The sequence below is a fragment of the Coturnix japonica genome, chromosome 4 (assembly GCF_001577835.2).
Source record: "Coturnix japonica isolate 7356 chromosome 4, Coturnix japonica 2.1, whole genome shotgun sequence".
In the NCBI taxonomy this organism is placed as follows: domain Eukaryota; kingdom Metazoa; phylum Chordata; class Aves; order Galliformes; family Phasianidae; genus Coturnix; species Coturnix japonica.
Genome location: NC_029519.1, coordinates 54,728,308 through 54,740,948, shown reverse-complemented (window position 1 = coordinate 54,740,948; position 12,641 = coordinate 54,728,308). Strand labels below are relative to the sequence as shown.

The following is a 12,641-nucleotide window of genomic DNA, read 5'->3' as shown; positions in this document are numbered from 1 at the left end:
GCTGATGAGATACTTAGAAAACAAGGAGCAGCTTGACTGAAATGAAGAACAGCAGTACAAGGACAGGGTGGAATGAGTGGAATTCCTCATTTCATCATGAGAACAGTTGTCAAACAGGCACTGAGAGCAGAACCCCATTCTCTCTTTCCCCAGAGCTGCTGTCTTACCAGAGCCAGCACCGCCACCTCCTCCTCCAAACATGCCACCGCCTCCTGCGCCGCTGCCTCCACCGTAACCATCGGAGAAGTTTGGCATGAGCTTCTGCCTCTTCCTCTGCACTTCTTCTTTATCTGCATGTCAGGTGAGAAGGGACAGACAGAATAAGGAGTCACCCCTACTGGAGTCCACACCCAGAAAAAGAAGCAGAAAGGCTGAAAGAGGCTCAGAGCTCCCTTCAAAAGCAGCTCATGTAACATTCTTCAACGCTTAATCTGAGTCATAAATCAGAATAAGTGCCTTGAACTAAATGCTTGTTCAAGAATATCCTCCTTTGGAGGAATATAAGCACAGATTTCTCTTCTAAGCGAATCTACTTTGGAAAAAGACCCTCCTCAAAGCGTCAGCAAAATCACAAGGCACACTGATCCCCTACAGCACAGAGCATCAGCAGAGCCCCTTAAACTTCTGTCAAGGGGTAAGAATGGTGAGACATGTTGAAAACAACACTGCTTGAAACCATTTGTTTAAATTAACAGGAAGGACAGTGGAATAAGGAGCTTATTTTCAGGTGGGACATAATATTGTCAGACCACATGGAAGAGCAGCTGACAGAAAGACTAAGCATTTTATCAGCTACATAAAAAATATCCATATCCTGCCCAGGACAGCAAAACACAAAGATTTAGAATCATAAAATCCTTCAAGTTGGAAAGGACCCTTAAAGGTCATGTAGTCCAGCTCCCCTGCAATGAACAGGGACATCCACAGCTAGATCACGTTGCTCAGAGCCTGGTCCAGCCCAGCCTTGAATGTCTTCAGGGCAGGGCTTCCACCACATCACTGGGCAACCTGTTCCAGTGCTTCACCACCCTCACTGTAAAGGACTTTTCAGAAGAAATATCCCAGGGACTGGGGAAAGTAAAGAATCATGACAAGAAGAACTGCCAGAAGAACAATACAAACATTACAAAGGTTGCAATCCAATAAAACAATGTTGAGAAAAGAACAAATGATACAATCTTCAGTGAATGAGCAAGTAGCTTTCTGCAGATGTAGGACAAAACGGAATTCCATGCACAGTCACATCAGTCAGTGCATCAAACTGGACAGCTGAATGCATGGAATAGGATACTGGAAAGCAAAATGCATTATTTCCATGCATACATGACCTAGAAGTATGTATGTATGCATGTCCCAGGCACACTCACACCGATGAAGAGAGAAAATGCCAGATAGCAATCTAGTCAGAAAAACAAACAAACAGTCCACATACATGTCTAAGCTCACATCAACACTTGTAAGAGGGAATAATACAGTCCCTAAAAGGTAATTTTATGGTTAGGTTATGTGGGGCATTCAAAAACGCACACAATGTTGAATTAAACTCCACTCCTTTGAGAGTCTCAAAGAAGTTTGCTTCACATCTGGCAGTTCTGCTCTGTAGTTGTATACTTTACTTTCTGTAAGACTTGGGTAAGAGATTCTTTAACCATCTCTGACACAAAATCCTCCAGCAACTCTGCAAGTTTCTGAAAGAATGTTTTCTGTTCTTTTATTATGGTAAGTGTAAAACAGATTCACTCGTACCATAACCTCCCTCCCCTCTGTCTCCTCAGTTGTCCTTAGTCCATTAGCACTGACGCACTCATGTTTTAGGTTATTTATTTCACCCCAGCTCCATGTTAGGCGCTGCATACTTGCAAGATTAGGGCTTCACAGCATGAACTGAAGGCAGCAGGTTAACTGTTCAGCAAAAAGACCGCTGCCTCGGTGCAAGAAAACACTGGTTCCAACTTGGAGCCCAAGGTACATCATCGTCTTTAACGTTAGTATTTAAAATACGATTGTTGCTGACATTCACATCAAACTCACGTGGGACACAGATGGCTTTAAATGGCACAGCCTTGCTAGTTAGACTTCACTAGCACTAACTTCACTGTTCACTGACAGCTCAGGAAAGTGGGTCTGATGCCAACTATTCTATTTCAGCCACTTAACTAACACTTCACCATAAGAGGTTGAAGCAGTACTTCACCTACTCTCACACCAAGAGCTTTGCCTTATTTAACTAGTATGAGCAGTTGGAAAGAAAATTGAAAACCATCAGTGAAATTGCTATAGGTGTAATGATGAGGGAGAACTGCAGAAGAAGTCCTTTTTTCACCAGGTGCCAGTCGTCAGTTCAAGTTTTATTTGAACGTGCTGACTGTAAAATGTCCTCCTGATTCTGCAGAAACTCAGTGGAAGAGGCTGCCACCTACTGCATGCAGAGGCACGTGTGCATACAGGATACCTCAGTAGGAGAACACATCTACTGCTTATCAACCCACCAAACAAAGCAACAACAAACCTATTACGGACCCACCAGTTTTCATGTCAGCTCTGCACAAAACAAGAAGGCAAACATCCTGTTTTCTAACAATAACAACTACAAAAAGTCCTTGACCTGCCCCATCTTATTACAAGTACTCCTAGGGACCCTGCAGTTTCTGGCATATAAAGTGGGTTTAATAAATTACCTTTGATTTCTGGATAGTAGAGAAAAGGCTTTGGTTCACTCGTTTCTAGATCAGATTTCCGACGTAGCTGCACAAATACAGATGCTGGCTTTGTGATATTGACATCTCGATACTTGGGTGTTTTGAACACAATAGCAAACTGTGAAGGAAGCAACGATAGAGCACATCTGTCACAGACCATGCTTTTTAGTAACTCTGTATTTATACCTGTGGTATTTTTGTAGGAGCTGCTTCTTTACCAGGGAGCAAAAGGCTGCTACAACAATAGACTTCAACTTTAACTTTCAGCTGTACTTTTGAGTTAAGAGTCCTAAAGCCTTCTGTGAAAGGCAAAACAGCCACACATCACCATGCCACATATGTTACTATTGCATTAGTTCTCTCTCTGTCAATAAGCATCTGCTCTGGGGCTTTCTCGGTGCCTGCACAGGAAGCCTAGAGAGTTCCGTATATATCCTATCCAAATTTATGGTGTATCTTTAAAGCAAGGGATCTCTCTCCTGATTCCCTGATGCTGTATTCTTAACATAGGTCTTAAAGGAATGGTTAGGATTGTGATATTATCAGGAAATTACCAACAAATAACAGTGACTGAAGAGGTTAGTATGGAGTATGGAGGTTTTCACCCAATTTTCTAGCTGTAATATAACCCTATTTTCCTGAGATCAGAAAACCATTAACCAATGGCAAATGCTCCATTACTTACTTGTCTATGTACATCCGTAGGAGAAAAGTCTCCAAAGCCCTCCCACATACCGCCATTCTCATCCTCTTCATAGAAACGGATCTGAATATCATCTGTACAGTCAAAGAAATAATAACTTTAGGGTGTTTGTGCATTTATTTAACCTTTGGTTAATTTTTATTATCTGAAATAAACTATCATGGTTACTTTTTAGCTGAGTGATAACTGTACATAAGGATAATGATGATTCATGTATTACATGTTAAGAAAACATCACAGATAAGCCATTTCTTACATCAATTTTAGATCAGCCTGATTCTAATAGCTTCATTGAAGCTGCTGTTCACTGCACAGTAAAAAGAGAGTTTGGTTCACTACCTCCTCCTATTCCAGAGCAAGAACACATTGCAGAGGAGCTTTATTTGGAACAAGTGAGTAGGGACGGGAGAATGTGAAGTGTGAATGTAGAACCACCCTCTCTCCTCCAGCAGTTTCAGTTCAAAAAAACTGTTGCAAAACCTGAAGTGCCACAGTTGAAGTTCCGCTGGCTGCTGGCAGGGAGCCACTTAGAGCTCAGTGAGATGGCAGCAGTTGGAGTGAGCAGCACGTCGCAGTGATCCCTCAGCCCCCAGATGCAGCACAGCCACACCACAAACGCAGCTTCTGCTCCTCTGAACAACCTTTCCAGCCTTCTCTTTTTGTTTATTTACTTATATACATTCCAGGAGAGGCTGGGAAATACCACAGTAGCATATTCCTCCCCCAGCACTTCTGATGAGAAGGAATTACAGAAAAGTCTGTTTTCTCTTAGGGCGATGGAGGACTGCTTGCTCTGACCCACCAGCTGCTAGTCTCAAGATGGTGAACCACCACTTCCACTCCTGCTGTCCTGCATGCTCAAGTTCCTCCAGAGAGGAAGTTTCTGAGAGCCATGAGGTCAGGGGAAACCCCACTCAGGCTGAGGGGAATCCCCAGCTTGGGGCTTCCACTGAGTCAAACTTTTATTTATTTATTCTGTGCACACGAGTTAATTTCATGTAGGTCCCCCTGAAAGCAGAGGGTACACATGTTACTGAGGAAAAACAGTTTCTTCAAAGCCCCCAGAGCACTCCCTGTTTCCTGTGCAAGTGGTAGAAGAACATGGCAAGGAAAAGAGGTGGCAAAGGGCAGCCTTTTAACAACAAGGGCAGAGACTCATTCCAGACAGGTGAGAACTAGATACTCCTCTGTCATCCAGTCTACACCAGGGAGTCCCAGGTATTATCTGCAGCTGAAATATACAAAGGATTTTCCCCACTCCTGTTTGTTTTTTTTTTTCCTTTTTAGATCAACCCAATGCTACAAACCATTATTTTCTCACCCAAAAACAGAACAACCAAATCCATACTCCAGAGTCCTATCCTAACACATTCATACCATGAGCAGAGAGAATCAGTTGAAGCCAAGTGATCTCTACTGTTAGCATATACGTAAAAATGAAGTTATTAGCAGCAGCACTGAATACACTCAGTTCCCACTGCTGGTTGACACAGAAGATACATACTTACCCTTTACAGTCAGAAACTTAATAATAAATCAGAAACTTCAGAATAATTCAGAGCAGCTGTTAATGGAGTCAAAGATCACCCAGAACCCATTACCCATGAAAAACAGAGCACAGGCAAGGGCAGAAATCTGAGAAGGACAAAGTTGGTCTCTGAGGAGGCAGCACAAGTTCAATTTAGTTTGCAGAACTATTTCCTGCTGGCCTTGTTTCTTGAAATATAGAGCATGTATAAATCCTGCTGCGCTTATCAGAGCAGGAGAACAGCAAGACAACAAAGCTGGCTTCATGTGTATTCCAGTCGAACATCCTGGTGTGCCTTACAATACTCAGGACACTCACCTTTCTGAACCTTGTCGCAGAGAAGGTAAATCTCTTCCCCTCCTGTTACACACCCTGCTGTTCTGTCCATTCTTACAATTTTCAAGTTGGAGGCATTGGGTGCTTCTATTAAAAGGAAAATGTTTTAAAAAACAATTGCTTTCATAACCATTTTAGATGACAAGAAAATAGAAATACACAAATGCAATGGAAAGACAAGGTCCCAGTGCAGCCTACATGAGTTTGTGTTCTTAAAAAGAATGAATCAATAGTTTTTCACTTAAGGGTGTAATCTTGTATCCTCCAGGCTTTGAATAACCTGCGAACTATAAAATGAGGCTCTGGCCATTCCAGCAAATTACTTCATTAAAATAACAGAGTGGTGAACTGCATCCTGCATTAACACTAACTTTATAGGAGGAGTGCATTATAAGAGAACATTTTTTCTTTCCCATTTTCTTGGTGACAGGGCACTGCTGAAAGCGGTTACCTTTACATCATTAGTTTAATGTAACATGCAAAGCTTAGTCTGCTCTCTAGCTGACTTGAAAGCAACCTCAGTTTTGGACCAACACGTCAGACTGTCATCAAAAAGCTCACCTCTAAAGATTTAGCAGAGGCATTGCTGGATTAACTATTGGTCCTTGAGATACAACTATCAGCTGATAATTAAAAGCAACTGTCACAGACAATTGTGCTACAAGCTGTGTCTACTCTATGGAAGGAACTTGAATGGTGCAACAAAGGACATAAGGAAAAAACAACAGCCCCTATAAAAATATTTTGGAATCAACCAACATGAATTCACCCACTACACCAAGTTGCCCAGTGCCCCAACCAACCTGGCCTTGAAAACCTCCAGGGATGAGGCATCCACCAGTTCGCTGGCCAACTTGTAACTATTACAAGTGCCTCACCACACTCTGAGTAAAGAATTTTCTCCTTGCAACCAACAGAGATCCCGCTTTCAGTTCAAAACCATTCCACCATGTCTCAGCACTATCAGATCATGTAAAGTCACCCTCCATCTTTCATTATTCTGCCTCTGTTGTTTCTTTGCCCTTCTCTTCCTCTTTGCTTTAGCAATACTCTTTATCATTACACACTTTAAAAAACAAACGGAACCTGTAATAGTTATTGACAAAGATCAATATTCCTTAAATTCCTAAAATTCCTTAACTTAAATTCCTTAACCACTATCAGTTAAACCACTTCAGCTTGCAGATGAAAGACCATTTTTCTCATTCAGAAAATAAGGGACATGCATGCTGTAATAGTAGACATGGGCACTACATTTTCCAATTGACAGCAAGCAACTGACTTGTAACAGTAGCATTAGAACAGCTACATTTAACACCTTCTCATTTAAACTTTGTCCTTAGAAAGTGATGACGTACATCTGACTTTTGCACCAAGAAAAAAAAGGTACTTTTTTCTGACTCATTACAGTATAATTATCAGGAACATGACGACACACAGCTACAAGGAAGAAATCTCGAGCAGCAAAAAGGTTTCAGGTAAAACCACTAAGTATAATCCAAAAGCACAATCACAAAGTGAAAATGTTCGCTTAGAACAGCCACAAATAGAGAGACATGATACAAGTATAAAAATACTAACAGGTCCAGAGTAAATGGCTGTAAACTTCTGGTAATGCTGGAGATGTGCCCTGTATTGAAACAGTAATTAATCTCAGATATACTTACTGCTGTCATATATTGCATCCGATATAACAGGATCAAGCCTCCGTGTGAAACCACCATTACTGTCAGGAAGAAAGGCTGTAAACATAAGACGCACCACGCTGAGATCCATTTCTTTTGTCTGCTGTACCGCTGCCTGGCGAATAATTTCTCTCTCTCGTTCTGGAACCAATAAATTAGCACAGATGAATCAGCAGAAGTTGGGGAGAATGAGCATTTTCCAACCATTATTATCAGTAGGCACCATCAGCAACTTTGTTTTCACTTAGTATCCATCAGTTTCTATCTTTCTATTCATAGAGGAGGAGCTATTCACAATGTACTCCATTCAATTTGCAGTTTGTGAGCTATGTGTTATTTAAGGTAAGGTACACAATTAAGAGACACAAAGTGACTCCTTTCTGCTCTTTGTTCATAAAGGCTGCCTCTAAGGACATCTGAATGTCTAGCACCAGTGATAAAGAACAGGCCAGTCCCTCGATACAGCTCCTGAGAGCAATACAGACCTGAGGTTCAAGGGGGATGCTGAATGAAACAGGTATTCCCAAACAAGGTCCACACAGTTACTTACAGATATCATGTCTCACAGCAGTAACACAAAACAACTATTTATCGCTTCACTAAATAGGATAAGAACAGTAAAATAGAAGTGCAGAGGTGGGTACAGGCAGCTACTGGAAGAAGTTGCTCCATTCTCATTCACACATGGGCAGCAAAGACTTTCTTACTCTCTAAAACACAGCAGTAACGTGCAACCTCTAACAGCAGACCTATAAGCCTTATTCAGACCCAGGGCCTTTTCCTGGATAAAAATCTGCATTTTTAGAAACTAAATCATTTTTATTTTTGATTTTTTAATTCCTCCTAAAAACCTATTAAAATCAGATCATCGTTTCCACATACCAGTTAGCTGCCTGTCTCCACATCCTTCTGCCTGCAGATAGCCGAGTTCAGGATGCACCAAGAGTCCTGGGTTGTATCCTTTTTTGCAAGCATCGATCATGCGTGTTTCCAGAGTTTCAAACACTTTCTTCTTCGTGACGTGAAGTATTCCAAGGTTTGCAAACCTGCCGAATGTTGGTTCATTATTTTAGTGATGCCTTAGGCCAAGCCTGCAGCAGGCACTCATTCCCTTATCAGAGGAAGCAGTTCCAGTGAACTCCAGCGTGACAATTTCAGCCAAGCTTAAAAAGCAAATCAAATGCATACCACCATATGGCAGTGATCATATGGGTGCACTGGATTTTCCCATGGCTTAAGAAGTAACCTTTAAGTTTTCAGGCTTACAGTGTGGAAACAACTTGTAAAACATCTGAGAATTTAGTTGTCACACTTTGTTTGCACTGCCATTTAATACGTAATTCTACAGCTACTGTGAAAGTGATCGATCAGAAAAGGTTTGTCCAGATCAGATTGATTTGGAGAACAAGCTAAACAGCTAAAAGCAGAGCATGTTTTTCAAAGAAAATGGCTGAAGTTCGGTTCTGGACATTCAACAAGACACCTGGGGCATCTCTCTGAATGACAATATCTGTAATACAAGGTGTGCTCTCGTAAAAGTCCCCTGGCACATTCGAAAATCAATTACAACTGGAAATATGAAATCAAGACAATAACTCAATTTTCATTTGGGTCAATTGAGGATAGGAAAGCTGTTTCTAAACATCTGATGAAAAACAACACAGGTTAGGAAATGAGCCAAACTTTTCAAGATGAAAAGGAACATTTCAAATAAAGTTATTTAAATTGCTGTGCTTGGTAAAGTCAGTACGCTGGGCTTGGACATCAAAAGTTACAGTTTAAAAGAATCTCTTTCCCAACCTTCTCAGCTTTTTAAACTACTTCTTTACCAACAAAGACATTCTTGAGATCACAGAACTAAAACTCACAGCCAGCATGAAACCTGATCTAAGACTGAAAACGTAGACAGGAGCCTGAGTTCCATTTACTGATATAAACAATTACTCCTTTAAATTAAACATGAACAGACCAACTACAATTTCAGTATAATCTTATTGCTTTAAACTTAAAAAGTTTGACTCGTTTAGTATTTTCATGTTTATACCTGTCTTACCTTAATCTCAGATTTACTATCCTCACTTTCTTAAAGCATTTCCCTTCACTGTATTCCTATTGGCAGATTTCAGCGAAGGTAAAATATTGATCAAAACTGCGACAAAATTGACTCTCTCCCTCTTAGCTCAGCTTTACAACTGCATCTGACGGACTCACCCAACGACCATGTCTTTCGGTCCTGCATTGACTGTGCACACTCCATCTTCACAAAATTTACCCACCAAGCTGTGGGCGTGTAAATGGACGTATTTCCCATTAGTAACTAACTGGACGATCACTTTGGCAGGTCCGACATAGTTGCAAATCTGCAAACAAATGTAAAACCGATGCCTTAAAAAATGCAACAAACAATAATTCCAGTGGGATATTTTCTGTCAGCTGAGTACAATCAAGCTTCCTTAGAAGAAATGTGTATTTTCTCATAAAACAAACTAACTGTACCAGGTCATCACTAAAAAAAAGTCAACAATTCATTTGTAATTAAAATTGATACACGAATGGCAGAAATTGTGACAAAGAAGTCAAGAAATAAAGCTAACGTTATGAAAAGCAACCTTCTGTTTCCCATGTCACTGTCATTAGCTTTAGATTCTGGCCAGTTGTACCACGTTGCTCTCTATACACTTAACTTAGTATGTTAAATTCACATTAGGCATTGCTACACCTTAAGAACCCCATTAAAAATGCATATTTTTAACAAAATACCTGCTTTTTTATTTTATTTATTATTTATTTTCCCAACTCAAAGATGTTTTCAAATAATGGTAAAGATTATGATCTCTTTCAAAGGGCTGACAATAGCAGGACACGGGGAAATGGTTTTAAGTTAAAAGAGGGAAGATTTAGGTTGGATGTTAGGGGGAAGTTCTTCACTAGGAGAGTGGTTAGGCCCTAGAACAGGCTGACCAAGGAGGTTGTGGATGCCCCGTCCTTGGAGGTGTTCAAGACCAGGTTGGATGGGGCCCTGGGCAACCTGATCTAGTAAAGGTGTATGTTTGGTGGCCCTGCCAGGCAGGGGGGTTGGAACTACATGATCCTTGAGGTCCCTTCCAACCCGGGTCATTCTGTGATTCTGTGATTTCAAACATTTTGGTCTCATTACAGTGATCACTCAGGTAGAGATTCTGAAGTGAAAGAATTCTGCACTCACAGGTATTCTGTCAGATCACAGTGTTACATCAACACACAAACCTGCCCAGTAAATACTGCCTGCAAGTGTAGGTGAGGATACACACTAAAACCCCATCGAGGGTTTTGCAGGCCTGCATTTAGGATGATCTGGGTGCCTCTGCAGGCATTCTGGAGGACAACAAAGCTTCCCACCCATCAGAGTTTCCGATGACCACACGTTCTCAATAGCTTTTAAAATTGTGATGTCAAGTAATGCTTAAAAAACACAACCAAAAACATACATAATGTATGTATGTAATACAAACATAATGACCAACAAAGTACCATTTAGTAACACCAGCTATTTGCTTTACACATCATTTAAAATGTTATTTTCTCTCCTAGCAAATAATACACTTAACTCAGTTATCTTTATGCATCATTTTCAAATTATAACAAATATAAAATTATCTTGATTTAAGGAAAAAAAAAAAAAAGCGAACATTCCCTTCCCTTCCAATTCACTTAATTAACCCTCTTATCAATGTTGTTTTTTTCCCTCCTCCTCTAAGGTTTCTTCTGATTTGCCTGAGGGAAAGTCCTTTGTATTACAGCAGCTTATAGATCTAATCAACCAAGGTATTAAAGGATCACGATGAACATTAAAGTGATGAATCAGTGATGAACTGAACACTTAAGGTTATATTGTTGATAAAACGCTGATAACCGGGGATTGCCAGGACTTCACCACATTGTAAGTTCTGCTGCCCTCCTTCACTCCATTTAACCCCTCTCCTGAATCCATTTCATCACAGCTGAAACACTCTGCATATATATAACATGTGTCTTCAGTGTCTTCCAATTTGCTGCTAACAATAAAAAGCCCCAGAGTATGAAAAAGCTGTTCCAGAAGAAACAGGTGTGCAAAAGTCTTCTCACTACTCACTGCCTGAGAGATAACTATAAAACTTCGGCGTTTTACATGTTACAAGTGGCACTTTCTAAAACATGAAACATGGGGGTACTCGTGCTTCCGTCGGTTCCCACACCGTCATCACTCCCGGACTGAAACAATACAGAATAATCACTGCTTTGTCTTTTCTACCATTCTCAGCAGGATGGTAGAAGGAATCTCTGTGTAACATTCATAAAATGAACTGAGAAGAAAATCATTATATGTTGTACTACAACTAAGCTTTTAAAACTATTTTCTTGTCATCCCTCACTAAGAAAGGCTTTCCCTGCTAGGAAGTTCCCAGCACATCTACAGCGTTACATTCACTATGACTAACATGCATGTTCTTGTGTCACATCAGAAAAGTTCAAGACAACCCTTCATCAGCTGTAGAAACCACAGTGAAACTGTAGGTAGGACTGGTGCACGTCAAGGACTTTCCAGCCTCTGAAAGCAGAACACATAACTGCAGCGGTAACCAGATTGCAATCTTCCCCTGTTACTCAGCTCAGCTTTGTAGTCTCTCTTAGTGAATAAAAAATCCATCCATATATATATATATATGTTTCTTAAAATGTAATACATTGTACAGATCATTTGGCAAGAAAAGACTATTTTCGAGGCTGACATCCTATGCTGCTAAGGCTATAGGATGTTTCCTACATGTTTGCTCTAAAGATGGACCTTTCTAAGCGATTTTGTGACATCCAACTAATCTGTAGCCAGAAAAACAGCCCCAGTGGTTAACCATCCTTATGTAACCTAAAACAAGTCTGAAACCATTTTGGGGTATCCTTGAATTATCGACACTATCGCAATTGCTGAATAACCTCAAATTTATTCTGGTACTAATATACATAAATAACTGCCACCTTTTACTTCATGTAGAAAAGGCAGTCAGAGGTGCTAGAAGGTAGACGGCATATTGCAGTGCTGGGTATCTGTACAGGGATCCAAAGACTATGGTGTCAACAGAAAAAACTATCTGCAATACGAGTATTTGGGTGCTGCGCTGCTCCAAAGCAGAGCTGTGACCTACAGAAAAGTAGCCACTGAACAACACATTGAAGATAGGGGAGAAAAAAGAAAATCAGGAGTTCCCAGGAAGGAGCACAGCTGTAACACTTGATTACGTCCCGCACTGAAGCAGCATTCAATTGATCTAATCTGATAAAGTCAAAATGCTGCAGGCTCACATTTATTGGCTGTTCCTGTTTGGGAGATTTGCCTGAGAGATTAAAAGGACCCTGTGAACTTGAAGTTTACTCAATTTCAAAACAAAAGCTGATTTTTTTTTTCAGTTATTTCACATTTTCTTGAGATCCAGGCCCAATTTTTTTTTTTAATACTTCCTAAAACTTTACAAAAACTTCATAAAAAACATTTTTCTACTTGAAAGATGTTTTTTCCAGTTGCTCACAGAAGCAAGAAGTGAAACCAACTACTTAACTAAAGAAAGCAAATGATGGAAAAAGACCATGTCAAACATAGAAGGCCAGTAATGATAAAAATAAGCATTTCTCTTTCTAATTGTTTTGTTACAGAAGCTACATCCCCAATCTTGTCTGAC

General features: G+C 40.4%; 1 protein-coding gene across 2 annotated transcripts in view; it reads right to left on the bottom strand.

Annotated features, from left to right (window-relative positions):
- Positions 1-12,641, bottom strand: part of NFKB1 (nuclear factor kappa B subunit 1) — a 53,955-nt gene that overhangs the window by 15,499 nt on the left and 25,815 nt on the right. For both annotated transcript variants that reach the window (XM_015862092.2, XM_015862093.2), the window contains exons 6-12: positions 9,163-9,311; positions 7,834-7,997; positions 6,934-7,092; positions 5,249-5,353; positions 3,385-3,476; positions 2,679-2,817; positions 168-290 (exon numbers count right to left, since the gene is read on the bottom strand). In XM_015862092.2, the coding sequence (XP_015717578.1) occupies positions 168-290; positions 2,679-2,817; positions 3,385-3,476; positions 5,249-5,353; positions 6,934-7,092; positions 7,834-7,997; positions 9,163-9,311 (931 nt within the window). The remainder of the gene's footprint in view (positions 1-167; positions 291-2,678; positions 2,818-3,384; positions 3,477-5,248; positions 5,354-6,933; positions 7,093-7,833; positions 7,998-9,162; positions 9,312-12,641) is intronic.